Source organism: Kwoniella mangroviensis (assembly GCF_000507465.2).
Source record: "Kwoniella mangroviensis CBS 8507 chromosome 1 map unlocalized Ctg01, whole genome shotgun sequence".
Taxonomy (NCBI): Eukaryota; Fungi; Basidiomycota; class Tremellomycetes; order Tremellales; family Cryptococcaceae; genus Kwoniella; species Kwoniella mangrovensis.
This window is the reverse complement of record NW_027062533.1, coordinates 1,314,043-1,341,943: the sequence shown is the minus strand read 5'-3', so window position 1 is coordinate 1,341,943 and position 27,901 is coordinate 1,314,043. Positions and strand designations below refer to the sequence as shown.

General features: G+C 46.1%; 10 protein-coding genes across 10 annotated transcripts; 4 read left to right on the top strand and 6 right to left on the bottom strand.

Annotated features, from left to right (window-relative positions):
• Positions 1-50: 50 nt before the first annotated feature.
• I203_100503 (uncharacterized protein) lies at positions 51-1,565 on the bottom strand (the record flags this gene model as incomplete). Its single annotated transcript, XM_019150331.1, has 7 exons — positions 51-134; positions 221-343; positions 435-719; positions 795-1,021; positions 1,112-1,301; positions 1,391-1,464; positions 1,538-1,565. 7 exons carry the CDS (start codon positions 1,563-1,565, stop codon positions 51-53), a joined length of 1,011 nt encoding a protein of 336 aa, XP_019000297.1.
• Positions 1,566-2,005: 440 nt separating this feature from the next.
• I203_100502 (uncharacterized protein) lies at positions 2,006-4,644 on the bottom strand (the record flags this gene model as incomplete). The annotated part of the gene is made up of 9 exons (XM_019150330.1): positions 2,006-2,065; positions 2,115-2,233; positions 2,291-2,342; positions 2,416-3,035; positions 3,086-3,319; positions 3,373-3,624; positions 3,685-3,842; positions 3,905-4,366; positions 4,448-4,644. The coding sequence occupies 9 exons, from the start codon at positions 4,642-4,644 to the stop codon at positions 2,006-2,008; spliced, it is 2,154 nt and encodes a 717-aa protein (XP_019000296.1).
• A 351-nt stretch (positions 4,645-4,995) lies between these two features.
• Positions 4,996-6,773, top strand: I203_100501 (uncharacterized protein; the record flags this gene model as incomplete). Its single annotated transcript, XM_019150329.1, has 7 exons — positions 4,996-5,097; positions 5,165-5,762; positions 5,863-5,945; positions 6,008-6,035; positions 6,106-6,256; positions 6,330-6,660; positions 6,735-6,773. The coding sequence occupies 7 exons, from the start codon at positions 4,996-4,998 to the stop codon at positions 6,771-6,773; spliced, it is 1,332 nt and encodes a 443-aa protein (XP_019000295.1).
• Positions 6,774-7,204: 431 nt separating this feature from the next.
• Positions 7,205-8,495, top strand: I203_100500 (uncharacterized protein; the record flags this gene model as incomplete). The annotated part of the gene is made up of 6 exons (XM_019150328.1): positions 7,205-7,216; positions 7,284-7,345; positions 7,409-7,496; positions 7,560-7,960; positions 8,077-8,250; positions 8,306-8,495. 6 exons carry the CDS (start codon positions 7,205-7,207, stop codon positions 8,493-8,495), a joined length of 927 nt encoding a protein of 308 aa, XP_019000294.1.
• Positions 8,496-8,880: 385 nt separating this feature from the next.
• Positions 8,881-13,450, bottom strand: I203_100499 (uncharacterized protein; the record flags this gene model as incomplete). Its single annotated transcript, XM_065516665.1, has 18 exons — positions 8,881-9,225; positions 9,282-9,416; positions 9,480-9,814; positions 9,884-10,040; positions 10,150-10,294; positions 10,382-10,485; positions 10,540-10,979; positions 11,043-11,103; positions 11,167-11,272; positions 11,353-11,494; positions 11,556-11,812; positions 11,869-11,915; positions 11,963-12,061; positions 12,147-12,457; positions 12,509-12,674; positions 12,741-12,882; positions 12,945-13,048; positions 13,115-13,450. The coding sequence occupies 18 exons, from the start codon at positions 13,448-13,450 to the stop codon at positions 8,881-8,883; spliced, it is 3,432 nt and encodes a 1,143-aa protein (XP_065373483.1).
• Positions 13,451-14,299: 849 nt separating this feature from the next.
• On the bottom strand, positions 14,300-18,625 carry I203_100498 (uncharacterized protein; the record flags this gene model as incomplete). The annotated part of the gene is made up of 17 exons (XM_019150326.1): positions 14,300-14,372; positions 14,428-14,762; positions 14,824-15,022; positions 15,098-15,526; positions 15,594-15,672; positions 15,738-15,989; positions 16,045-16,108; positions 16,162-16,508; positions 16,575-16,689; positions 16,742-16,829; positions 16,888-16,931; positions 16,997-17,041; positions 17,097-17,467; positions 17,525-17,657; positions 17,723-17,861; positions 17,940-18,043; positions 18,116-18,625. The coding sequence occupies 17 exons, from the start codon at positions 18,623-18,625 to the stop codon at positions 14,300-14,302; spliced, it is 3,327 nt and encodes a 1,108-aa protein (XP_019000292.1).
• A 674-nt stretch (positions 18,626-19,299) lies between these two features.
• I203_100497 (mitochondrial 37S ribosomal protein mS35) lies at positions 19,300-20,310 on the bottom strand (the record flags this gene model as incomplete). Its single annotated transcript, XM_019150325.1, has 3 exons — positions 19,300-19,509; positions 19,565-19,917; positions 19,986-20,310. The coding sequence occupies 3 exons, from the start codon at positions 20,308-20,310 to the stop codon at positions 19,300-19,302; spliced, it is 888 nt and encodes a 295-aa protein (XP_019000291.1).
• A 408-nt stretch (positions 20,311-20,718) lies between these two features.
• Positions 20,719-21,231, top strand: I203_100496 (mitochondrial 54S ribosomal protein bL31m; the record flags this gene model as incomplete). The annotated part of the gene is made up of 1 exon (XM_019150324.1): positions 20,719-21,231. The coding sequence occupies one exon, from the start codon at positions 20,719-20,721 to the stop codon at positions 21,229-21,231; it is 513 nt and encodes a 170-aa protein (XP_019000290.1).
• Positions 21,232-21,407: 176 nt separating this feature from the next.
• Positions 21,408-22,627, bottom strand: I203_100495 (uncharacterized protein; the record flags this gene model as incomplete). Its single annotated transcript, XM_065516664.1, has 2 exons — positions 21,408-21,922; positions 22,126-22,627. 2 exons carry the CDS (start codon positions 22,625-22,627, stop codon positions 21,408-21,410), a joined length of 1,017 nt encoding a protein of 338 aa, XP_065373482.1.
• A 1,062-nt stretch (positions 22,628-23,689) lies between these two features.
• On the top strand, positions 23,690-27,848 carry I203_100494 (uncharacterized protein; the record flags this gene model as incomplete). The annotated part of the gene is made up of 16 exons (XM_019150322.2): positions 23,690-24,313; positions 24,373-24,476; positions 24,531-24,669; positions 24,718-24,856; positions 24,906-25,300; positions 25,354-25,398; positions 25,446-25,507; positions 25,567-25,654; positions 25,710-25,824; positions 25,881-26,294; positions 26,344-26,517; positions 26,568-26,637; positions 26,693-27,127; positions 27,183-27,360; positions 27,417-27,715; positions 27,782-27,848. The coding sequence occupies 16 exons, from the start codon at positions 23,690-23,692 to the stop codon at positions 27,846-27,848; spliced, it is 3,348 nt and encodes a 1,115-aa protein (XP_019000288.2).
• Between the last annotated feature and the right edge of the window lie 53 nt (positions 27,849-27,901).

Here is a 27,901-nt window from a genome sequence, read left to right as displayed (position 1 = left end):
GCATGCATCCAGATCATCGAAGAAGCTCGCAGTCACCTGCTGAGAGCCGATTATTTCTTTTGTTCGGGAACTTGGTTTAATAAACCTTTACCACTGAGAGCGGAGATGAGGTTATCCAATACGAGAATTTCCATCTACAACGAATAGACAATGATTAGCACCGATTATCTGATCAAATCGCCTATTTTGCGCAGAGTATCTATACAGCAGGTCAACTTACCTTCTTTTGAGAATCTCTGGTCTCGGTACCCATATGGGGAAGAACGGTGATCTTGTCGTTTTGTAAAAGCTTAGGGTTGACATTGGGTTCATCAGGGAAGACATCAAGACCTGCGCTGAAGAGCTATGGGTGTATGATAGAGATGATCAGCTTCCATTTTATTCGCAGATTAGACACACAGCGATTTCTCTAGGCTAAACAGCTGTGAACTCACTTTACCGCTATCCAAAGCTTGCAACAAAGCCTCCTCATCAACCACAGCTCCTCTGGCAGTGTTGACCAACACACTACCATCTTTCATTTGATCAAATTGCTTCTTACCGAAACTTCCCTTGGTCTTATCGTTCAAGGGCAAGTTCAACGAAACGATATCGGATTGCTTTAAGAGATCTTCCACATTGGGGATATAGGTACATGGGAAATCGGGTGGTGGGGTGATTTCATTTCGGTTGTGGTAGATTACTTTCATATCGAAGGCTATCAATCGACGAGCGAGAGCCTATAATCAGCTCTTACATCAGCCTGATTCACCAAAGGAGGCAGGCGTGATTTTGACTAATGGTTTCTCACTCACCTTACCGATACCTCCCATACCTATGATACCCAAAATCTTCTGCTCGGGATCTCTAGCAGGTGACAAACCAGATTTCCATTGACCGTTTCTCACGTTGACCTCGGCTCGGTAGAACTGTCTCATAGCTGAGATAGCCAAGAATGCACCAACGGTAGCAGTGGCAGCATCGACCGCACCGGGTGTGTGGGAAACTTCAATCCCTTTGGCAGTAGCTGCGGCGATGTCAACTGAAATTACAATCAACCAGATACTATTAGCATCTATCTTCCCTTATATCTCTATCTACGGATATAGACGGTTATATTCGAAAAACTCACTTTGGTCGTATCCTGCACCATTATGAGCAATGTACTTTACACTCTTTGGTAAATGGTCAATCAAGTCTTTGTCGAAGATTCCAATAGCAGAAGCAGAGTCATTGTGTCTGTATATACCAACGATATTGGCGTATTTCCCACCTGATGAGAGGTCTTTGTAGAATTCTTCTCTGGAGGATGAGGTGAGTTCCTGCGAGTGTCATGTCAAGGTGTCAGAAATTGATACTCAATGCATATGAGGGAAAGCTAAAGTACTGTTCAAAAAGATGTGATGCTCACGAGAACCTCAGCGACGGCTCCAAGTTTGGAGTTTTGCTCTTCTTTAGACCAGACGATACCGTTCTTGGGGTTGGCTATGGCATGAACCATGAACGTCAACTGCTATCGTTTGCGGAGACAATGCCTGTCACAACGAGCTGTACTCACCGGCAATGAGGACTTGTGGTTTAGACATGTTGACAATCACTGGTTGAGTATCTGAATCTATCAATGAGGGGATTATGAAAATAAAAGGACATGGGTGTATAGAGAAGCAGTTTATTGTTTTGTATCTTACACATGCACGGGGGTTGAGAATGCGATCATCGGGGAACCAGCTCCGGACCGGTCCAGCCGATCAAACCCATCTTACGTTACATGGTGAGCTCCTCGCGTGCTGCAGATGGATACATACGCTATCTTACTTTCTGTTCGATGGAATGAGATCATGCATGAGATTAGATCAGCGACATAATATACGCTAGAACATGAATGTGAAATCACTATGTACACAACAACGATCAGCATGCTAGAGAAGGTTATGATATGGAACGAATGATTGCCAATACTGAAGAATGCTATGTGAAGAATAATGAAAGAATGATAGGTTAGACATCCGGAATGGAAAAGATATTATCACACATTCAGATCTTTCAGCTGTGCTGACCATACAGCGACCTTTCGGTGAGCCATGACCTGTGGATACCCGTCAGCATACAAGTAATACAAGTAGTGTCAGACTCACCTTGTCGGGATTAAAACCTAAAACCTGCAAACCCTCCAAAGACGTAGCTCGAGAAAGAGCAACATATGCTTGTCCTTTTTCGAACACTTTGCCGAGATCGACTTTGACTCGGTCAAGCGCTGTGCAAGAGAAGTCAGCTGATTAGTATAGGCGGAAAGGTCTTCTGTAAAACTCACTTTGACCTTGAGATTTATGGATTGACATAGCCCAAGCTAAGATCAAGGGGAGCTATGGTGAATAGTGTTAAGATCAGCTTGACCTCTGTTCTTCATATCACGGCTACGTTGAAGTCTAGACTCACCTGATGTCTTGCTGCCTGAGTCTCACCATTCGGTAATTCAGCTTTGAACGAATCCGGTTCAACCAGTAAATCCCTCGTTCCACCTGGCACGTTGAATCTAACAACCGGAGGAGGTTTCAAAGCACCAGAAGCGACTTTATCTTCGAAAGTCTGTCGCAACTTCAATCTCTTATGCCTTTCTTCTTCATCCTGATCTTCCAAATCGGCATCGGGCGCCCATTTCCCCGTAGAGTCAGTCATATAAAATGATTTATGACAGAATCCTATCACTCTTCCCATCGAGCCGTTGACCAACGTTTCATCCATATTCTTGATCAACATGACCTGAGCGTCTACTTTCAACTCAAGGAACTTGGGAGCCATAAAGTTGCTGAGCAGTTTTTCCCTTTGAATAGGATCGGTTATCTGACCGCTATCAGTCGACATATAGCTATATCCATCGGTATTGAGCTGATTCAGTCGAGTGCCATTCGCTCTATCAACATCTTCGCGTCGAGGAAAGAGTTCGGTCGGCTCGATGTTGTCGTCGTAACGCACTTCCCTGGCAAGGCTTCGAAAAGCTTGGTTCGATTGAGGAGTAAGTTTACCAAATCGCATTTCGTTGAGCATATCGATAAATCCTATCCGGTCTCCGTCAGCAGAAGTGTGACGATCAGGATAATCTACTCACGAGGATCTTTCTGACGGAACACCTTGGATAGATTGACACTCATATGAATGGTCTCATTCCACATATCCGCTTCGAAGCAGAATTTCGGCATGGAATTACCTTTGGTGACTGGCGGGAGCTGGAAGAAATCTCCAGTGACAACAATTTGTATACCTCCCCAGGGTTTGGGGTTTTTCCGAATCATCTGAGCGACTTTGCAGAATTTGTCGAACATCTGTCCTTCCACCATTGATACTACAATGGCGGGTCAGCTGAGAGATCATAATTGTGGAGTTGAATTGACTCACCCTCATCAATGATCAACACCTTTGTCCTCTGCCATCTAGCAGCAGCCTTTTTGTTCTTCTTCAGCTTCCCAACTAAAACATCCGCTTTTTCAATTGCCAATCCCACACCACCAAAGGAATGAAGAGTCACACCGCCGATATTACACGCTGCAATACCAGTAGAAGCGGTGATGGCTACAGCGTCCGGGGCGCTGGAAAACTTCTTTCGGAGGTTGGTGATGAGCTCCCTGAGTAAGACAGATTTACCGGTACCTTTTAGAATATAAATGATTAGTAATGATAACCAAGTCTGCGAGTGAGAACGTTACGTACCTGCTGAGCCAGTGAAGAATATATTCTTCCCTTCCGCTACGACCAGCTGCATGACTTTCTGTTGTTCCGCACTCAGTGTGACTTTCTGCTTGATGTTCAAAGTTGATCCAGAGGATCTTCCAGCAGAGCCTGTTCGGGTTTTAGCTTTCTTGGATGTTCTACATGGCGATTTATCAGCTGAGCTCACCAGAGTTGGACGAGGTAGCTGAAACACACTTACGCATGTTCTTCCTCCCACGGTAGAGCTCTTTTAGGCAGACTAGGCAATGACGGTAATTCCTGATTGACGGATGGCTTCTCTAATCCCCTCAATTGCGAACTCGCACTGACAAATTCACTCGGGTTGACTTTACCCTTCATTGTGCTCTGCGTACTAGTTTCTGATCTGGAAGTTATAGTGGATGATTCGTGTTGTTTCTGAGCGGATGGAGGGAGAGGTTGTGAGGAAGTCGTATTTTGAGACATGGCTTCTAGGATCGCTTTTCTTCGTTTTTCTGCCGGTGTCAGTTCAGGTATATTATAGAAGGTGGAAGCTACAGCTGGCTTCGAGCTGGGAGTAGCCGATGGCTTGGGGATGTTAGAGGAAGGAAACGATGGTTTGGATGATGATGAGGAAGAGGAAGAGAATTTCGGCTGAGGAGGGATGGAAGGTAGGGGTGGTAGATTGCCTTTACGTTTTACTCTGTGCATTGAACCCCAACATCAGCCAAGTCGGACATTGCGGTCAGAGTACCTATGCATACAGAAGCTGGTGAACACTCACCTGTCTGGACTCGGACTCCAGTCCAGCACCTCTATCACCTCTGAAGAACCTTTCAACGAAGTCTTCTCTTCCTCATCGTCATTCCCCCAATCCCTCTTGAAGCTGTTCACCCTGGAGAACCCATTTTTCAGCCTACTCGTACTTCCACTGCTTGAAGAAGTATTTGAGCCTGTCCTCGATGTGATCAGTGATGGCATCGTTGTATATTGACCTGTCGTGTGAAGGTATGGAGAAGAGTGAGACAGTGATGAGTGATGAAGATGTAATTCTGATTTTGTGGTTGACGCGACTGATGACCATTTAATGTTGTTGTTGTTGTTGTTGTTATGATGATATTTGATCTTTTTCATCAGCCAGGGGGCGCGTGCGGAATGTAAATGACACCTCCACTTTAGCACAGTCAACACCTCCACCTTCAGCCTGGTAAAATAAATATTTCAAGATCAAAATCAAAGTCATCCTATCCAGCATTCAACATTCGAAGTGATCACATACAGATCATCCATATATACAGCATACAGTAACGCAAAGAACATACAACGAACAAGATGGTACGAGACAAGAAGATTAAGAATGCTTTTAAGCGGTCAGACGAACATCGGAAAGCCAAGAGAGAGAAGGAGCAAGCCAAGCTGGCTAGGCGTATGGAGGTGAGTCAATGCTTTTGCTTGATTAACCTGTACAAAGTGGCAAGCTAAATACTACCTGGTTTTGCAGATCAAGAAGGCAGAGAAGAACAAAGAAAATGGAGCTGCACTCAAGGCTGAGCGATTAGCGAAGAACATACCTAGGACATTGGACAATAGCCGTCAATTTGACGCTACCTCTTATCTCACCGCTGATCCAGCTACAATGAGGGATCTGGAAGAGAAGGCTGCGAGGGCAAGTAGGATGATCAACGGTGAAGAACCCGAAGAAGACGATGAAGAAAGTGATGACGAGGATGAAGATGAAGATGAAATTGAGGAGATGCCAGAAGCTGGACCGTCGAAACAGCGTACTGCTCAAGCGGATGACGAAGAGGAAGAAGGCGATGAAGACGAGGAAGTAGACGAGGAAGAACAAGAACAAGAACAGCAGCAAGAGATACTTCCAGAGCAACCCATGCCACCTCCAAAAATCCTGATAACGACATCCGCTTCACCATGTAAATTAACTTATAACTTCTGTGATGATCTCAAGAACGTTTTCCCAGGTGGTGAATTCTTCAAAAGACCTAGAGGGAGAGGGTATGAGATTGGTAGAGTGGCAAGATGGGCTGGCAAAAGGGGATATGGAGCTTTGATCGTTGTCAATGAGGATCACAAGGCGCCTAGTAAGTGACATACACAAGATTTAAGTCTTCTATCGTCTCACACGATATTTCTATGAGGATGTCCCAGCAAGGCTCAACAACTGACGGACATTTGCGGTAGATGCTATTACCCTCATAAATCTGCCTGCTGGTCCGACAGCCTACTTCAAACTTAGCAGTGTTATTCCAAGTGCTCAGATATATGTAAGTTATGATAATCGATCTTAAAATCTGGTTGTCAATGAATACTTATCCTGCATGCGTAGGGTCACGCTCGTCCTTCTCCTCATTCTCGTAAGCGATCTATTCTTATCGTCTTGTATCGCAAAAGGTAGCTGAGCCAAATCTTTATCGCCGTCTGCAGCCGAACTTATCCTCAACAACTTTACCACCTTACTCGGTCACAGTGTTGGTCGATTATTCGGTTCCCTGTTCCCTCCCCAACCCCAATTTAGAGGGAGGCAAGTGGTGACGCTGCATAATCAGCGAGATTTCTTGTTTTTCAGGCGTCACAGGTCAGTCGAGTCATCTTCTATCTTCGTGATGCTCTAATTCCTGCTGATAGAATGCTGACAAAACTGTATATAGGTACATGTTCACCTCACCAACATCAGCTAAATTACAAGAGATAGGTCCTCGATTCACACTAAAACTTCGATGGTTGCGAAAAGGTCTACCATCAGTCACGGCCCCAGACGGAAGAGCCCCGGCCGGTGAGAATGATGACGAGGAAGATGTTGACCTATCGTCAGACGAGGAAGGTGTTGACGAAGCTGAGTTGGCGCAGAGGGAGAAGAAAGATGAGGACGAGGCTATGGCTGAGATGGGTATGCCCGACAAACAAAAGAAACAACCTAAAGATACGGTCATCAAGGTGCCTGGTTTGGCTGAAACGGGTGAATACGAATGGAAATGGAAGGTGAGTAGATTCATAATAGCTGAAGTGTCCATCGATTGCTGACGGCTATTATCTGCTTATTTGCTCTTACTTAGCCCAAGATGGAGGTGTCAAGGAGAACGTTCTTCCTATAGAAAGGGCTTTTCTTCTCGCTTTATTCGCTCAGTACATTCCTCCCTTGATCATATATGTATCCGTCCGTGCTCTGCGCTATTGATCCACATATAATGCACTGCACCTGCCACGTTTCATTGTCGCATTGCCCAACATCCATAGTTGTCTCTTTCACCTGAATTGAGCAGTCGCAATTAAGCTTGTTTTGGTGCATGTATCTTTGGCGGTGATCGCCGAGACATGCGATGCGATCATTTCCACTTTCGTGGGTGGTGTGTAATGTTCAACTCGTTGTTTCCGAACCCAATCAACAACCTTCACTATCGCTAGCATCACTCTATAACAATTCACAACGCAGTCGTGTAGAAGGATTCGACCGGTCGGAATAGTTGCACCATTGAACAATTCGAAGTTGAAGAGATCAACGGGCTACCGAACATAATCAATCAGAATGAGCGACCAGGTACTTCCCTCTACTTTTGTAATGGTCTTGGCTTTGCCTCGAAGCTAACAGCTCACTTATACCGCAGTACGTACAAGGGTTGATACCCAAGATCAGAGCGATCTTAGAAGGTAGTGACCTGTCTACCGTGTAAGCTTTGGCTATCCTCTTCTGTGGCCATTGACTCAATACTAATGGACGTATCCGTTCCAGCTCGGCAAAAGCAGTACGAAAACGACTTGTTTCAGGAGGGGAAGATGAGGTTACCATCAAAGCATCCAGAGGGGCGATTGATGAGGAGGTGAGTGCGAACATACAAACTTCTACAGATGAAATAGACTGATGTCTGGCAACTGATAAGTAGATCAGTACAATATACGACCAACTTACTTCTGCCGCAACACCTTCCCCACCTTCCTCCCCCGATGAGCCTTTACGTCCCAAAGCTGAACCAGGCTCTTCACAACCTCAATCACTGCATGTCAAACGTGAAGTGAAACCGGCAATAAATGAAGAGGTGGACCCTGAGACCGACGAACAGATGGCAAGGAGATTACAACTTGAATATAACGATCAAGCTAGTTCGTCTAGGCCCCGACGGGCCAATGCGACTGCTCCAGCGAAGAAGAAGAAGAAAGCTACCAAGAAGAGGTTGAGTAGAGCCGACGCGGATAGTGGAGATGAAGATGGTGGGGAGGGGAAAAAGAAGAAAAGGAAAACGGAGCCGAATCCGAATAATCCGTTTAACAAGGAGATGATCTTGAGGTGAGTTGACTGTGGCCCATGTTACCTTGTCTTCTCTCAAACTACTGTACTCGTCAGTACATGAGTTGAACATTCATATTACTCTGTGGAAAGGTTCGTGCTTACACCTTCCTCAGTGACGCACTCGCAGACTTGGTCTCCGCACCTAGATTATCCCGTCCCCAAGTCGTCAAGCAAATATGGGCATACGTTAAAGAAAATGGTTTTCAAGATCAATCAGATAAGAGATATATATTGTGCGATGAGAAATTGAAGAAAGTATTTCATACAGATAGATTACATATGTTCACGTGAGTCCCCCTTTTATTACTAAAATGAGATTTGTTGCTCATCGTACTATCGTAGGATGAACAAAATATTGGTGGATCATCTGCGCAATCCGGACGATGTGATATTCAAGAACGAGAATGAGTCTAAAAATGGGATCAAAGATGAAATGCCTCCATCCTCTGCTCCTATTCCTCTATCCATACAGCCTGTCCAGGATATAATAGATGATGAATCGGAAGAAGAGTCGGATGATGAAAATTACTAGAATGGATTGTCATTGTTTAGAATATCCAAGGAGGAACAAATTGTGGGTAATGCTAGCTCAGAGGAGGAGTTCATATGGGATCAAGATTCGGTGTTCGTTCATTGTACTTCGGTATGTACGTAAAAAGTTCTTACACTGCTTCGCCTGGGCTCTTTGTTCTCTGTAGACTGTGTGACTGTGACCTGTCATGCTCGTACGATATAATACATCTTACATGCGTATAGACTTGAATGATGACAATGATAAATTGATACTTATGATCACACTAATCATGAAGATGATTTAACAAGAGGGATAGGATATAAAAGACAATCCATCTTCCGTGGCCCAAAGTGTACAAAACCCTGCCCAGAATTTCAAATGGTGAGGTGATTCTTCGATTCCCCTAATTAACCCACCGCGCAGACGGAGTATACCAAAAAAGTGGTACGCCAGACTGTGCATCATCCTTCGTATCGTCGGGGGAAGCGGCGATGCGCGATGCCATTGGTACTGCTGATTGCCATGCCGTTGGTGCTGTGGATGATGTTTCAGGTCGAGTAGACGGTTCTTGTTCTTGCCATAAAGTCCCCCACATCTCTTGAATAGCCTTTGCCTTCTGCTTTGCCTCGTCGGTCTCGCATAGGTCCTCATCCAGAGCTGTTTCCCCAGGAGAGAGACCTTGAGGCCGACGGGATTCGAGAGACTGATCCTTCGTTGTGCGGAACCTAAAGCCTGGATCTATCGGGATCTATTCCACGTCTCCAACATATCAGCTCTTGACCCACCACCTACATCGTGACTGACCTTGGCTGGAGCCTTGTCTGGGATATTACTCGGTAATCCCGTAGCTTCTTGGTCATCCTCATTGAGTATGGTCGTCGATTCAAGAGCTTGTTTATCGAGGCTGGGAAATTGGGATCCCCCAAATCCAGATTCATACTGTTGAACGAATGAGTGCCCGTGTCTCATTCTGAGCCTTTTCACGTTGAAATATTGACTCACCTCAATGATATGTGCTGAACAAAGGTCCCAAGCATCCTGTAAACTCTCGTGATAAGTCATGAAATCGTCTCCTCGTACAAGTGCGAGGATCTCTCTTTCTTGCTTAGGTAGTAACGGTTCTTCTCTTTCCATCGCTGTCGATTCAGACAGAACCAATCTTTCACCATGCGATGCTCTAGCGTCCAAATCACCTAGCATCGTAAGAATGGGAGAAGACCATTTGGGATAATCCTCCAGTCGACCTTGGAATCCGGTAGGTTTCGGGTCTTCCGACTTGAACTCTTCACAGCTCAGCACACAACCGAGAAGATGGAGGTTATCTTTTGGAAAGCGTCCTACGGTGTCATACAGGATTGGTTCAGTGTATTAAGGTTGGAAAGCGACATGAAATTGTGAAAACTAACCCCCAAGAAGTAGCTCACACGATCCAGCGTCTTTACCTCGTCGAAGCAGTTGTGCCACAAGTATCGAGTCGCACAATTTCCTATCTGCTGTCAAAGTGCATAAAGAGTCCCAGAACTTCCTGGACTGGTCGTTGGAGCTCTGAAAACCACCACCTGTCTATATTATCGTCCACCGCAAGATCAGCTTTTCAGGTCCACTGAGGTAAGAGAGGAGGATTTCAGAAAGATCACAAGATACGGTATCCAGAGAGGTATTGTCCACTTACGCGATTTCGAAGCTCCACAAGACGCTGGCAGGTAAGAATGCGCGAAGCCCACATGACTTCATGAAGAATTTCCCAGAATATGAGCTGTACATAAGTATCGCAGGCTGAGACTGTCCTCAGAATCTCGATGTTGTCCACTAGTCGTCTATAAGTCGATTATACTATCACTCAGCCCTGATACCTCAAACCGATATTGGTGTAATGTTTCGCTATAAGAGTACAGAAAACTCACCTTGAGGCAACTTCGTAAGCAAGCAGCCAGTCCGCGGGAGAGTCAGTAGACATTTGGTTTCCCACGTATTGTAAAAGAGTATACAACTCGACGGTATCGTCAACCTGAGAACGGGAGATCATCAGTGTTGAGGAAGACTAAAGGTGAATCGCTCTTACCAGAAAGTACGATGTGTAACAATTTGCCCGAAAGGCAGGCAAACTCGTCAATAAGACTTCGGGCATTCTCTTGAACAATCCATGATTGACATAAGAAGGCTCTGCGTTCGAATAATTGGAGTCGAGCTCTTGATTGTTTGGATCTTTGAATTCAGATTTTAAAGTGTCTATCTTGCTAGACAGTGCATGTCGTTGAGCGTCTGAGAGACCAGGAAGAGTCTTCGCGCCGTGCACAGCTACAGTTGTTTCCCACCATTTCAGACGGATCTTCATGCTGTACGGAGTGAAGTCCTTGGTATCACTCATGCGGGTCATTCCGATCTTCTCCATGATACCCAAGATTTGTCTAATGGCAAAACGATGTTGAGGCTTTTCGGCGAAACATCGACTGAGAAACTCGTATATAGTGACGGTGTTGTGAGACGCCCAGGATCGATTATCTATAGTCAATGTCGATGAATCAGCACTTTTTCAGCGGAATTAAGCATACTGCATACGCTCACATCTGTAAGGACCCCTCTGCGGCCAGACATGGGGCTTGGAGGGAGCCACTCCTGTCAAGATCTGTCAAGTAAAGCATCAGGACATCAGGATGGATATTTCAGCCTTTGTGATCATGTTATTCACCTGGAAAGCAGTCTTCCCGAAAGCGAAAACGTCGCTTAATTCAGTAGCAGACCCACCTGCTACCACTTCAGGTGCTATGAAAGGCGCGTTCTTTTGGGTTGTAAGCCTATCGGGTGTAAATGATTCAAGCTCAGAAATGTAGCCAAAATCAGCCAGGACCGCTTGACCACCATGACCTATCAAGACGTTGAGGGGGTAAGGTTGGCATGAATGATTTGCTGGTTATGTAAATGCTCCAAGCCTTGAGCTACTTGATAGGCCAGGACTACACGATCTGCCTGTCGGCCAGCTTCGGAACCGAGGTAGGCGAGAACATCACCATGTGGCACTGTGAGAACACCAAGCAGTCAATTAACGTGAGATTTTTGGTTGGACACAAAAGGACTTACTATACTCGCTAACAATGCTCCATTGACTGGAACCTTCCGTGGGACCTATAGCTCCGACGAAGCGCATTATGAAAGGGCTTGATGTCATGGTCTTCAAAAGTTGTATTTGCTTCAAATAGACTTGCCGGACGGACGACAAGGTTTCTGTAGTGGCTCCGGGAACATGATCAAGCCAGTCTAATCTCTTGATACGAACTGCTTTACCCAGGTATGACCCTTTCCAGACTTCAGATGTTGATCTTTTCTCAGCGTGTGAGCTACTAAAATGGATGATCAAATGCTGGCTCGTATCCCGGGAGAATTTGTGACATACCCCAGAAGGCGTTCTTTGATCAACCCGATCTCATCGATTCCCCCCTCCTAGCATCATGTCAGCAACCGACTTCTATTGTACAAAACTCACTCACTCTGGACGTCGTTTCCAATTCTGTGGAATCTGTGGAAATTCTTTGCGAGAGGATATGCAAACACGGAAAGATGTAAATTGCACTGCCTTTTCCATTCCACTGCGAGAATCATGGTTACCTCGATAACCCTGTCGAACAACTGATTTCTCAAGTTATACAAATCCCCAGCTGAATCGAGAGGTACCTTATAGCCGTGGCTCGCTGGCCCTTCCGCATACTTGGCATATCCTCTAGGAGGGCTGCTGTTTTCTTCAGCACCGTCCTCGGTGACGTTACCGTTGAGACCAGGCGAATCAGCTTTATCGTACCTGATTCCCAACACCATATAAATTTGATGAGTTGCAGATTGTTGGGTTGAACCCGTGCGAGGGCTGGCAGTTGAACGTTGATCGGCAGGACTTGTCGGGCGAGTTGTCAATGAGCTTGTCCCTGCGGAAGTGCGTCGAGCTTGAAGGATTGCCCGAAGGGAGATCATCTCTTGTATCGTCAACTGGTCTACGGTAAATGAGCTATTCATCCTCTCAAGACTGATGGAGGATGACTTACTGATGCCTAGATAGTCACTCAAATTGTCATTGTTGAGCTGCAGAGCATTCACAAGAGCGTTCGTCAAGATGAAGTCATCTGATTGCGCGGTCACACCTAAATTGTTATCGTTGAAGATCGACGATTGCTTGTAACTGTATGAACAGTTGATGAGAATGCCACATTGCTGTAGGGACAGGACTTAGCCAAGGTATGAATACTGTAGACGAAGAAAGCAAGTGGAGTTACGTACGATAAAGTCAGATTTGGCATCCCCTAATTTGGCTTGCATATATTTCACCATGTCTCTATACTTATTGCGGTGAAGTATTTCTTTGAAAAGGCTGGTTCTCTCGACTAAACCGCTCATCGTGGTGGTACATTCTTCGGAGATCCTTTTACATGGAAGTAAGGGGATGGTATGGGACCTCAAGAGGAGAAACATGTTTCCACTTACTTGTAAAACTTGTTGATAGATTTTACCATTGCCAAAGGTACTTTGAATTCGATGGTGACAAGACAGTCCTGAATGGAAATGGTTGTCTCGACAGATGATCTTACCTGACAATCGCTCTGCATCAGTGGATTGTCACACAGAAATCGCCAATTGATATAAGCATCACTGACCAATCCCAAAGCTTCCAACTTGATAGTCTTAATAGATTTCACATATCCGAAGAATTTCGAGATCATCCCCAGAACTGCACCTGCCGGAGCGATCAATTCTACTGTACGTGCTATATCCCCTACTAAACCAGTCACGATTTCGAATTTGTCTAAGGGCTTGATCATTTTCTCCAAATTGGCCACCTCTTTCTGATAGTAATCGGTATAAGAAGGTTCAGATATGGCGGAGGCCAATTTGTTGACGGTTGTAGCCGTAACGGGTTCACTGGAGAGATACAGACCACTATCAGTTCTTATCACCGGCGTTGTGATGAACAACGTATTTACTGATGTCATACCGGCTCATCTTATCGCTTGTTCGAGGGTTTGTTTAGCCTTCTGTCTGAGGAAGGGGGTTGCTGAAGGACTTGATTCAGCGTCATCATCAACATCGGAGCCACCGTGATGAGGGCTTGACAAGCTGTTCGATGTTGGTGCGTTTAGAGCTGATGAGGCTCGCACTTGAGGTTGAATGGCGGTATCATACCTGATTTGATTTCGCAATCCAGGCATGATCGTGGTCGTTTGTGCCATAATCAAGTGTATGGAGCCCTCTAATTCTGTCAGCATTCGTGATTGATACGTGTCAATGTGGAAAAGCTGATAAGGTTCAGATCACAAATGATGAGGAAGAAGAGAAAGAAGGTCTGGGTCGATGGTCTACTCCTGGTAGCCCTTGTGATGGTGAGTGCGAAATATGTGTTTGTGTTTGTGCGTGGAAACGTCGAGGCTATGCTTGTGGCGACCCCATGATCCGCATTGCAGCTTGTATGTGTGGAGATTTTTTGTACTTTCAATAGATCGGTATCTCAAAGAGGCAGTCAGCGGTTCGTATGTGTGCTACTGATAATTCTCAAGTGGAGCTGTGTGTAGCTGAGAAGCTGTGTCCGTAACGAAGATCTCATGGTTTCGGTTATAGATCAAATACAGTATCCAAGAAACTATCGATCATTTCTTTAAGAATTCTTATTTCATACAAGCAATAGCAATACACAAATACTGTATATGGATTCTGATGTTTCATGATACGATTTTTGGTAGGGTGCAGCATGATGTCTAAATATCATCCACGGACAGTCACCTTCTATCCCCGCCCCGATCTCCTCAAGGCTATGGTGCATCTTTGCACAACAACGAGGATGATTTTCAAGCCAAATCACGGAAGAAGGTAGGATCGCCACCAGTAGGAGGGAATCTCAATACTGATAGGTGTACAGCACTGCCATAGCAGAGATAGTCAGCTCTCACCGAGTAGACATCCAGGAGAGACTCACTTCTTTGGACCATTAGGTTTACTCGTCTTGACGGAGTACTGGAGTGGCCCATCGTCGACATCAGGCAACCGTCTATTAATAATGGGTAATCCTGGCGGAGAAGGCGGGACGTGTGATTGTGAAGGTGCCGGACTTGGGTTTGAGCTTGAGCCTGAGCTGGTTTCCAGACGGTAGGAAGATGCATCGTCTCCTTGATCTCGAGCCAGCGTCCAGAAACCCCAAGGTTCTTTATCGGACTTGCGAGTGGGTGATAAAACGTTGAACTTCAGGCTTGCTCCTGGAGCGAAATCGGATACAGCCATTGCGTAATTATTGGCAATCAAGACTCCCACTACCTACATTCAAGCACGATTATCAGCATGATGAGGACCGTGCCAAAGACTGATAAGACCTTACAAGAACAATGTCCGTTTTCTGCATCAGTCCATATCCCTGTTCTTCCGCTATTTTGAGGATACCATCGATATTTTCCATTAGGTAAGCTTTGAGTTTGGAGTAATCTCGTATCATTTGCATCTTCCCATCGGCCACTATCAGTCTGACAGCTTTTCTACCTGGATACATTGGTACCGATGTTTGTCGTCTGACAGCCTTACTACAGGGATGGGAGGGAAGGTCAATATGCTGTAATTGGAATCGAGGATGGATACCGAAAGTATAGACGACTCACGTGAACCTGGTCTTCTTCGTACGGAATGCTGAAACGATTCTAACCCCGAAGTCCTTTGCCATATCGCTCACAAGCTTGGGATAGATGGCAGTTTCGCTTACTGCAATAACATTTAGAGGTGCAGCAGTTGAGAAGAGTAAACCTTGTCCAGGTGTGATCTTGCTTCCTATCGCATTATCGAGATAGACGAATCGACCGTCTTTCATGAATCCAATATCGCCCAATGCGACGATGGTGGGGTTCCATTGAGGTAGATTGAAGTGATCAGAGTAGTCGTGATAATTGAAGTACTTTCGGTAACGTCTTTCCAGTTCTAGCTCCGTAGGCGCTTCTCGATCCGTCTGATCGGGCAGATAAATCGCACTCGCTGCATCACTAGCCACAGAGATACGGTCCGATTCGTCATCTGAAAAGACAGGATCTCTCGAGCTGTCAATGAGTATACATCCCATGGTGGCGGTCAGTTGGGATCCTCACCTCAATGGAAAATACTCACTCGTGTTCATCTAATTCGGTAGGAACTGATAATTGAGCGGTCAAGGTCGATTCAGCTTCGGTTCTGGTCTTGCCTATATCTATGATTGACATTCCGCATTGATCAGCATAGAAAATTGATTCGACTATTCAACAGAGAACTCACTCAGTCTTTCCATTGGAATTGCGAGATTGGAAGTTGGTTGAGGGGGTTCAAGCCTATCGCCGGACAAGTCCAGCAAGGTTGGGACAGACCGGTAGGATTGAGCTGGAGAATCTGCGTGGTTATACATCCCCTGCAGCTCTGCAGTGATTTCTTCGAAACTTGGACGAATGCGGGGATCTGCCGCCCAGCAACGAGTCATGAGTCCGTACAATTGATCTGGAATATCAGAGATTTGAGGTGGTCGTACACCCTCTGGAAACGGGACAGCTAGGTCAGCATCTTCCTTGATATATCAGCATACACTCACCCAAGATGCTCATTTTGGCATTGTAAGCGTCCAAAGCAGCAAAAGGAATTTCACCTGAATAGATCTACAAGTCTACATCAGTTACCCGGCACTGTTCAAATCTGAGATCCAGCTCACTTGATAGATAGTCATAGCGAACGAGTAGACATCACATTCCTTCGTCATAGGTGATGATTTCAATCTCTCCGGTGGAAGAAATCTAAGTGTTCCGGCGTTACTCTCCCCTTCCGTGGGGTTAGCAGATTTGCTGGTGATATCGATCTTGATTTGTGATAGACCGAAATCACATAGCCTAGGTCTACCTTCATCATCAATTAAGATATTTTGACCTTTCAGATCGCCATGAACCACATCTCGAGAATGTAGATATTCCATTCCCTGAGCGACTCGATGGATCAGAGCGATTCGATCGACTTTGCTTCCTGCATCTGAACGGATGTAATCGGTTATTCGACCGTTTTTCACTAAGAAACATCATTCATTTCGGTAAGATCGCTCTGCATAAGTACGATATATCGTAAAAGGCTTACTCCATGGACTGACCAGAAACCAAGGTGGAGGACCAACCGCGCTTGAGGCTCCAAAGAATGGTAATACGAATTCGCTATCGAGGCGACACCATATGTTCACCTCCGCGAGGAAGAGCTAAACATGGCAGACTCAGCACAAAATAGTGGCAAGAAGCAGATTCATTTACATGTTTATCGGTTAGTGGATCAAGATCCTTGATCGCGACTTCTTGATCATGCCATCTACCCTTCCAGACCTTGGCGAAGTTGCTTGTACTGGAAGCAAAGGGATCAGGATCACCTTTGCAGAAGCACGAAGACATGGAGCACTCACCACTCTCGTTGTTCTCGATATACTTCATACTCAGTTATAGTCCACTGGTACCCAGTCACCCAGTCAGCATGTGGACTTGGACATGATAATTTATGTCATTGTAACTCACAACTGGTAGATCTTCTACACTTTTTTGACTCTCACTTCGAAGGTACTATGACAGTCGAAGTTAGAGACAGTATTTTTCCTCCCCTTCAGCCAGGACTCACTTTGAGGAAGCTTTGACAGAACATGCCTTTCGAGGTTTCGATATCGGTTTCATCAGTTGTCACCTGCCAAGCCCTTCTACCATGGCGGGTAATGACTGGCTCTGAATCTTCCCATGTCGCTTGTCTCGTCAGTGCTAGATCATCATTATCCACGGAAAATGCTTGAACCTCGGAGGACTGTACCGCCTCAGATCCGCCATATCGAGTCTGTGGAGCTGTAGTGGGAGGAGGTGGCGGGTAGTAAGGGTGAGGGGTAGGGAATTGTACAGCTGCCGAAGACGGTGAGGATGAGCCTGGAGAGCGATAACGATTATGATACTGTCTTTCCACCTCTCGTTGGAGAGTTACAAGGATCTCCGGTACTTCCTCATCTGTAAGACAAATCTCATGAGCAAGAAGCAGGTCGTAAAAGCAGACATTCCACTCACTCGCGATGAGATGACGCGCAGACTCAGGGTTTCGGATAAACTGTTCCAACCTCTTCGCAAAGTCTTGCCTATCTTGTTCTCTTTGAACTTGAGCTTCTTGTTGAAGTTGATCAAATGAAACAATAGATTCCAGCTGTAACGTGTATGCTCGGATTAGACCTGATCCGAGCTGTATACATCTCGAAAGGTCTTACTCACCGTAAATCGAGCGATGTACATCAAGGTATCGTTTCTCGCATCATCGATTTGCCGCTGCATCTTACTCGCATATAAAAATAATTTGAACTTGGATCGTCCGACAAAGTTCTGGAGGAGTTCAGTATTACTTGTCAATTTTCTACACAATACCGAACAAATAATCAGTCGACATGCCCAAAAATAGGTATTGACATCAGTTCAAGGGCTTCCCACTCACACAAACAAAGCTTCTACCCCGTACTGAACATCCTCTGATAGAGGGGTGGTACTCGATCTGATCCTTCCCTGTACAGCTTCGACGATAGTAATGGAGTCACTGACCTGTTGTGATAGCCGCGGAGTGAACGCTTAGCTGTATATCATTCTGCTGTTGACTGATCATCTCTCACTTACCAGACCCAAAGCATCCAACTTGTTTTCCATCACCTTCTTGGCAGCATCTAACATTTGACGTAGACACATCATGATAGCTCCTCCTGTCTGTAGCAAAGGTATGGCAGATAAGACATTTCCGACGAATTCCATTCCCGATCCTACCATTTCAAATCTATCCACAGCCTTCTCTAACCTCTGGATGGAATGGGCGAAAGGGTCGTCCAAAGGATCAATCACCGATCGGTTACCAGAATAGCTTCGTGTCGATTTGGTGAGGGGGCTGATGCTATGTTTGGAAGTGGAGCGAATCATTTGTGCTTGTTCGTCTGGATTCTCCGCACTGACGGGACTCTCTGCAATGACATCTTGTGGAGATACTCCGTTGAGCAGTAACTGTGGTCTGGGTGAGGGGGTATTTGAGGTACTGTTCGATACTCGAGACTTAGTTGATGATGAAGATTGCGGAACTGAAGGAAGGGATCCATTCTTGGAGTTTAGAGAGGGAGCCTTGACAGATGAAGTGGACATTGTGGATAGATTGATGGTCGGAGAAGGTAGGCTGGGTAGAGACAATGATAGTTAATAGCCGTTGGATTCATATGATTAAGCATCGTAATAGGTTGACAGTCGTTTTCGTCACAATTGGGTGTATGAAATCTGTGACGGATGTCTCATTGGTATCACTCACGTCTCTTACTTCTCACGACACTGATACTACTATTACTCAGCTAGGACTGACGACATGAGATCCGATATAGGTTGATAGTCGATCGCATAAGAATGAGAGAGGAGAAAGGAGGACGATGATATGAATGAGATTCTGAGATCCTCAACCGAGGCTGTGTGTGTGCTGTCACCAGAGTATCTCAAAGTGAAACAGAAGGATATTCCTGGATGCACGATCAAAAGAGGACACAGACCATGACGAAGTGGGGGAAAACTTAGCTTCAAGAGTGAGAGAAGATGAAACACAGGCTGGAAGGATGCATACAAGATCACCATCAGATCTCGGACATCACGGCGGCATGCAACCGGGGTGACAACAGTGACAACGAGCCAAGTAGAGGAGGAGATGACGATGACATGCGGACAACCACGATACTTGTTCCGTAGATTGGTATGCAAACGTTGATACAATCATCATCAGCTCACCAGTTACTGGTAGAGAACCTGGGTACATCTATGCAATGCATCTCAGAATACTACTGTTTCTTTAGCGCCTTCTCTCTCAGACCCTCTGGTATCCATTCTATCGGGAAACCCTTCACTCCACCAACCACTTCGTGCTTTTTGAGAGATGTCTGATCGGCAGACCATGAGAAGGGGTTCTGTCTACTTCGTTTCTTTCGATGACGAGCAAGCAGGTGTCGCGTATCAATGGGTATATCAGCGGGCAATGGGGATTTAGGATCCTAAGTCACACAAGTCAGCTAACAGACTGGAAAAGCAAAATATGACTAAACTTACGTTGGCAGCTCGAACCAGTCGATCAAGTATATTCGATACTTCTATCCTATTCTGTCGACTATTACCGAACCTCTCTTCCGCTATCTTGATCCATCCTTCTTTGCCTTCCTCCGACTGTGCGATGGCACCACCGTTAGGTAAGAATTCTTCTTTCCCTGGTCTACCAGGAGTCCATCGAGGTCCAGCAAGGAGTTTGATACGCTGAACAGCATCTGGAGACGAGAGTTTGAGAGAAGAGATGGGAACGAGGAGGACGGCTTTGGTGTGGAATTTGGATGATGGTGACGATAAGTCAATGGTACTGGTTAATCGGATTGATGAAGTGGGAGGAGTGAAAGTAGTTTTGTTGGCAGCTTGGTTGCAATAATATAAGCTATTGTACCAAAGAGGAGCTCAAATCTTCTGGCAGAACTTTACTCACCCCTCAAAGCTTCTCTGTCCTCCTCTATCTTTCGCACCAGACCTTCCCCTTCTTGTACCCTAAACATCCTCATCCACCCGAGCGACGTGGCATCGTCGAAATCAAACTTGGGGGTGTTCATCACAGACCATGGTCTCCCTTTCTTCGCAAGCGCACTGGAAGGAGCTGCAGGTGTATCGGGAAAGATCGCCTGAGGCGAAGAGTCGGGTGCTGAAGAGTCCGGTTTGGCATCTAGGGATGAAGCGGAAGATGAGAGTGACCGTAAGCCCAATCGGACAGAGGACGATGATGGTAACGAGCGTAGAGTTGTTCTGGACACGGACATGATGATCGCTTGGATGGGCACAGTGGAGAGAAGATGGGTCAAAGGATCGACGTTGATGTACTTTGAGCTTTCAACAGCGAAAGGCCCAAACGTTTATCTTGCATCTTCATCTTCAACTTTTTGAAAGTTAGTTGTGAGCGCGCCTATCAAAAGACATGTAGCATAACAATCAGAAGGTATTGCAAGTTAGGCACGGGCCTCAAGTTTCGGAAAAAGTTGGTTCATGAGGTCCAGTTGTCGACTTCGTTCATTCTTCGTCTTTCGCAGATCTGACGACCCATACACCTTAATATCAGCCAAGATAAGAGATAGCAACCGATCCTACCGAACCACCAGTCGAGAATACCTAAATCATAAACCTCATAGTCAATCCAAAATCTTACCTCCTGGTCGTATCCTTCGTGCAATATGTCATCCTCACTCTTTCGTCCTTCTTCATCCAAGTTGACCTCCTTACGACCCATATTACAATCCCGAGCGAAGCACACGCACTCCACACCCCAGTCGTTATGGCAATCACGAACGCATCTGAATCCATCCCCATCCGTTCCTCCACCTATGGTCCCCACATATCCTATGCGAGTCATCCTTTCGGACGGATCAACATTCACGGCATACACGACAGCGCCTACTCCATCGACCAAAAAACTTACTCGAGACGTAAATAATAACCCCCTGTGGTCACCCGCAAGTGAGAGAAAGGGACTAGGTGAAGGTGAAGAAGGTAGAGTAGGAAGGTTCAGGAAGAGGTTCGAGGGTATTGTGATGGAAGAAGAACAGGCGAGTGTAGAAGCTAAGAAGGATGAGGCATTCGGGGCAGGAGATTTGGATTGGATGTCTGAAGGTGGTGTAGAGGAGAAGATCAGTGAGAAGCAGAGAAACCCAGTAAAGGCTGGTAAAGGCAAAGGAAAGAAGAAGTAATACATTGTGGTGAATAGCGGACACAGTATCAATCACTAAACTGCATGTAATTGTATGATGGATATCGATGAATGATGTCGCTACCACCTGTCACTCTGTCCGAACCCGAATTTTACTGATCATACCTATCATGGAAATGCTCCTAGCTTGAATGAACATGGTCGCCATTTATGTTACTACTCCTTGATACCCATATCCTTGGCTCGGTCTTGTAGCGTTTGAAAAAGTTTCGACAACTCAATCAAATTATACCCGACACTTTTCAAAGCAGAACAGTCCACGCGTCGTAATGATCTGACGTTACTGGACACATAGTTCAAGGTATCAGCTACTGAATCCGGTCGATTCTCTTTAATAGCCGTTCGGAGGCTTTCCCCCAGTCTCTCGTCGAGATGTTTTGTTGCCCTCTTTATGTCATCCGCAAGACTTTGGAGCTCTGAAGCCATGTCTTTATCAATGCTATAATCGATCGCATCGATACATTCTGCTCGGAAATCAGTCAATTCATGATCATGCGCCAGGGAAAGGATGATCTCTCGAACGCTGGTCTTCTGACCTTTGTGAGCATCAGTCGATGCGTAGTTCATCAGCTCGATCGCGAGTGGGTGTCTCGACGAAGAGTTGTTACCACCAAGGATTTCCGATAGAGTGAGCGTTCCACCCTTGGTCTTGGAATCGTCGGGGATCGCGACTGTGTCAGCATGGATAGTATCTGATGATGATTCAGCAGCAATCGGACACTCGCGGATCTTCGTTGATGGACTGAAGCTGGCTTTCCTTTTTACTGTCTCAGGAACCCCGCCATCCCTCTTCCACTCGTCAACCATATTCAGTAGTCGGATGGTGTCCTCGACATCAGAAGATTGCTCGAGCTTGAGAGTCCTGTGTGCACACCGATATAACCTTTCAAAATCCCATTCTTCCCGCTGCGAATCAAATTCAGAGCCTCTTCAGGTAGATTCTCGGTGAAACCCCCGACCTGCATAGACTCTTTTATCTTGGCTTGATATTCGAAAATTTGAGTAAGCCGATCCCGAAGAGCACGAGCAGAATCTCCCATCGTCTCAGCATCAGTCAATCGCCGTTGCGAAGCTGATAATGTGTTCGCGAGCTCTTGAGCCCATTCGGAGTCCATAGACAATTGGCGAAATTGCGGGAGAGCGAATCTATCACCTTGGTCATCGATTCTTCTTTCGGCGGCTTGCTTCAATCGAACAGCCAGGTCGTTCTCACTCAAAGGTTGAGGCCTTGTAGTGGACACCTCGGGCTGAATTCCTTCGGCTGATTCGGTCAAATCAGTTGGCCATGGGGACCGTTCATGGTCTGTCGAAATACTTGTGAAGCTTGAAGGCGATGTGTCAACCACCTTTTCTATGACCGGAAGGGTATCGAGCATTCTGCTATCGGTTGATCGAAACTTCATAAGGATATGTGAAGATAGCTAAGGAAGAGGAACATGTGTATATATATGTACAGCTTCTGGGATGCGAAGGCAGGCGACATGGCTACTGTAACAGCTACCCCTAGCGCTTGAACGGAAGGCCACATCAAAGGGAAGCTCGGCTCAAAGGTGGTTGAGAAGAGAAGAGCAGACCATCCATTGTAAGAAGAATAGTACGAGAGTGACCTCATCTTCTCGGTCTCGGCCGAGGGGGTATGCTGACATATTGACAGCACTGCTCAATCTTGCATCACCATCAGATGTACAGGGTAATCAGGGAACTGTACCAGTCAACTATACCTGTAGCAGTTCGCCATTGTGCCACGTCGATCTGACTCCGGTTATTCCGCTCAATCTGATCCGGAGTGATCGTCATATCGGCTGTTGTGTTGCCTGATGACTTTACTTCTCCCAGTCATTCGAGCAGCCCTTCAGTCCAAGATCGATGTGGGTGAACATCAAGGCGGGGGTACAAGTAAGTAGTACAGGGATGGAGAGAGGATTGGTGAGCATCGATGGAGAAAGCTGTGTCGGACTGAGCTCGAATGATGGTCCACTCCCAGACCTACGGCTGCGCGCTTTGACATTGACACACGGTGATACCAACTGACACACAGACACACCACTGATGTAATCAAAGGAAGGGATGAACTCTGCAACCATCAAAGATACCATGTCAAAGTAACATACGAGTAGGAATCAGACACAAGCATCTCAGTACAGATAAGTGGGCTAAACAGACTACTACGAGTACTATCAACCCATATGGGCTTACCTCGGCAATACCAGCAGGAGTACAGTCAACTATACGCGACTCATACTCGTAGCACTCGACAACACTTTAATCTTATCTACCCTTACCCCTGATCACATCGACTAGATTTCCTCTCTCTCTCTCTCTCTCTCTCTCTCTCAAAACTTTCCATCATTTGCCACCCCTCACGCTTGTCTTGCCTCTTACACATCTTCCTTTCCCCTTCTTCTTCATCCTCGTAACCGACAATCACCAATCACATAATGCCCTCGCCACCTCCTGTCCCTCCAAAGGACACAACCTCTCCTTCGGTGAGTGATAAATCAAAATCGAAGATTTCCCTCGACATACTCAAACGACCCAAATCACCTACTTCATCCGAGAAAAGCAAAGATGAGAAGAGTTCAAACAAGATGAAAGAGTTCCTTTCCGGTTTAGGATCCAAGAAGAAATCAAATATATCGGCCGGTTCAACTTCGACTGGTGATGACGATGCGAAAAGTGATACCACCGCTAGGCTTACTTCGCCAGTTCAGCCAGTCGCAGAAAAGGGCATCATCAAAGTTTCGACTCATCCTCAGAACCTCTCAGCTAAACCTGTACCAGCCATACCTGGTCTTCAAGTCGGTATGATGGGAAAAGCTCTTCCATCTTCAAAATCAAGTTCGGTCGACTCATCCAACCTCTTCCATCAAGCTGTCATCAACGCCCAAAGAAGGGTCGATACTCTCAACACTACAACTCTCGTACTCAAGGGTATCGCCGCTGGACTGGCTGCAGGTGCAGCGGCATGGATGCCAGGGGTGGGTGAAGCGGTGGCAGTTGTACTTGGAATGGTAGTTTCGGCGGAAAATATCTCAATCGGAAGGGTAGCTGCGCTTCGTTTGGTGAGTTTTTTGTCTGTTTCCAAGAAAAAAAAAATGGTTAGAAGCTAAACCGTCTATAGGTCGAGAGATCTGCTACAGTGCTAGAAGCGGTTGAACAGGCTATCATTCAACATAAAGGTGTTGTACCAACCGTCATGATCAATCACATCAATCAGCTCTTAATGTAAGCCATGGTCGAATTTTGTCTCGTCCGCTACAGCTAATATCCACACTTCAGTCATTTGCATGACAACAACCGATTTCTCGTTAGACTTTCCGAACGGTCCTTTCTGAAACTCTACTTGCATTCGGACGAGACTACCAGGCAAATTGCCGTTGCTACCGAGGATCTCGAAGATTTTGTCAAGATCTTTCAGGTGAGTCTATCTTTCTATCTGGGGCACTTACTAAAAGATTGATTACAGCTACAAGCTCAAATATCTACTGCGGCCTGGGAAGAGCAGTCAAAGGTGGATCATGATAACGATATGCAAATCCTCCTGCAGAAGCTGGATGAGGCCAGAGAGAGTGATCAAAAGATGCTTGCAGCGCTTGCACTCAGAAGTGAGTGCTGGAACTTCCTCACAACAACTGATATCATTTCTTCGTCTAGGTGAGGCGCAACAAGAAGCTATAAAGACTCTGCAAAGATCGCTCGATCAGATGCTCATCTTCCAACAAGCCGAATATAACACCCATCACCCGACATCACCTTTGGGCGGGTTCGAAGCGTCGTCTTATATGGCAATCGAAAGCCCCATAATCCCACCAACTTCCATCACATTGCCCCACACCGCGGTTCCCGCTCATTGGAGAGCATTGGAAGGCAGAGATAATGTCGCCTCTATCTCTTCTTCATCCAGTGGTATGACAGATGTGGGCTCGAGGAGTCGAAGATCCGGCCAATGGAAGGAAGGTACACCACCTCTTAGATCAGTGTGGGAGTCGGGCTCGCAATCTCCCGGGGAGAAGGGTCCCCATAGGGAGTTCTTCGAGAAAGCGCTTGATGTGAGCAAACGATCAGTTACATCATCCAGTCATCGCTGATGATCATCAAATAGGTACTGCGACGAACTAGCGATAGTGACGGAGGTGAGGTCCCGGATGTAAGTCAAATGGGTGTGTTCATTGAGTTTCGCTAATTCTGCTTCAGTGGACTATCACCAATTTGGAAATATCGCATGACGAGAAGATCACTCATGACGAGAGAATCAAGTAAGTAGACTATCTTTTGGTGCCGAATGAGATAAGAAATTAATTGTGTTCTCGCATAGCTCGGGATACTTTTCCATCATTTGGAGAGGTCATTGGCAAGGTCTTGATGTGGCTATTAAGGAACTCACACCAATGGCAGATAGGAAGGTAAGTGATAAATTCCGGAAATTGATAGCGGATATCTCAGCTAACGCCTTCATAGCTCTTTGTCAAAGAAGTAGAGGTCTGGCGCAGGCTCAAGAGTGATCGGGTTTTGCGATTTTACGGAGCTTCGAGTACTACTGGACCACCACCATGGTTCCTTGTCAGCCCTTTCAGTGAGTAAAGTACTCGTGAAATGAACGAAGGACATGGGCTGATAGCATCACACCAGTGAGGAATGGAAACGTACTCAACTACCTCTCATCTCCAGCGGGTCGAGAAGCCAACAAGTTGGCTCTAATCTGTGAGATGGCTCAGGGGATGGAGTATTTACATTCTAGGGATATCATTCATGGTGACTTCAAAGCTTCAAACGTGCTCGTCAACGACGACGGACATGCAATCATCTGCGACTTTGGTCTCAGTCAGCTCAAGATGGATTATACAACCAAGTCTCACGAATTTGCGGATCAACCAAGCTCAGTAGCGGGAACAATGAGATGGCAGAGCCCAGAGAGATTGGCTGGCGGTCTACTTACGAGAGAGAATGATGTTTACTCTTGGAGTATGGCAGTGTACGAAGTGTTGACGGGATCGGTGCCTTTTGGGTATGTGGATGATAGTATCGTAAGGAAGAATATCAAAAGTCAGTTCCTCTCCTCTCATGCGAGAACATAAAGCTAATACATTTCTAGACGGCGCTCGTCCAGCTCGTCCCTCTGGTGTCGAAGATAGCTTGTGGCATCTTCTGACCAAATGCTGGGCTCAGAATCCGAAAGATAGACCTACATTCGAAGTAGTGGTTGAACAACTATCAACGATCTATACACCTGCCAAGGAGCCCGAAAGGCAGCATACACATGTGACTGGTAAGTAGTATTGCTTCTAAGACAGTAATAAAAAGCTGATGTTCGTGAAGTGTCATCGTCCGAGACCACCGAGACCTCCTATACCACCGCTAGCGAGGGTGGAGCACTAAATGAGCAGCAGTAAGTCACCAAACAGTTGACATAATGGTTAAAATGGCTAATCCCATACTACCAGAGCCATTTCGCCTGCCACCAGTGCACTTCCTCTACTCGATTACAACGAGGACATGTCCAGCTCTTCAGGCTCGATCGCCTCGATACCCGCTCATCTGGAGACACAACCATCGTTCGAATCAGATCGCGCAGAAAGGCATTACCGACACTACCTCTCACATGGATTTGATGATCGTTTATCTATCGCTTTATGGTTCCCGTCACCTGTACCTCTAGGCAGTATAGGTTATATCCGCCACGGCCAGTTCGTCCATCTGATGGACGCTCACATTCCTCCTGTAGGCGTAAAAACCCTTCCGCCAATGCCATATTTGGATGAGTTCAGCTCTCTACATACCACCAGGGTGGCAGTGAATCCCCGAGGGACTACAGAGAAGGGCTTAGACATGGTAGCTGCTTTGACAAATTTCATCAAGCCGACGGGAGAGAGCTCACAGTGAGTTGACTGCTTTCTATGATGACTGACTATGTCTTAGGAAAGCGGTCAGTAGACGCATACCGTTCTCACTCAAGCCTGGAATGAAACAAGCAGCTCTTATAGTCGAAGACGGTACTTTCGAAATATACAAATCCCTAGCGGAAGCTAGGTCATACCTTACTGCTAACATCCATTGGATCTTACAAGAATTCGGCGACCAACATCAAATCACCAAAGAGGATGTCATCATAGTCAGTCGTATTCCCGGTGGAGAAAGATACAGCTGCTCAAAATTTTAGTAATCTAGGTCGTTGGCACGCTCACTGCTAGAAATTACGCAATGGTTATATCCAACTTTACACCTAGGACAACTTTGACGTTCAACGTGCACGCCTCCTCGTACCGTACCGATGGTGAACCATGGGGAACCTGGACAGTCAATCGTGAACCGCCTGTCGATCATTCGAAAGCTTCCAAATCGGCGTTAGGTCTTGAAGGATCGTCTCAGTCATCAGGTAAAGGTTCTCAAGAACGCAAAGGGTCTCAATTGGATGAGCACGAATTGAAGTATTCCTGTAAGGTCTCTAGGTGCTCATCAACTTCGGTGTGAGTATCATTTGCGATTTTTAAGAGATCCTTCGGCTAATAATTAATGTGATACCATGAAAATAGAGACGCTGTACTTTTGGCGAAACTCAAATTTCCGCCAGGTGGATCCGATCCGACATTATATCCCTGATATGTGCGTAGTTTGCCATGATGAAGGGCATCAGTAGCATTCATTACACTTGT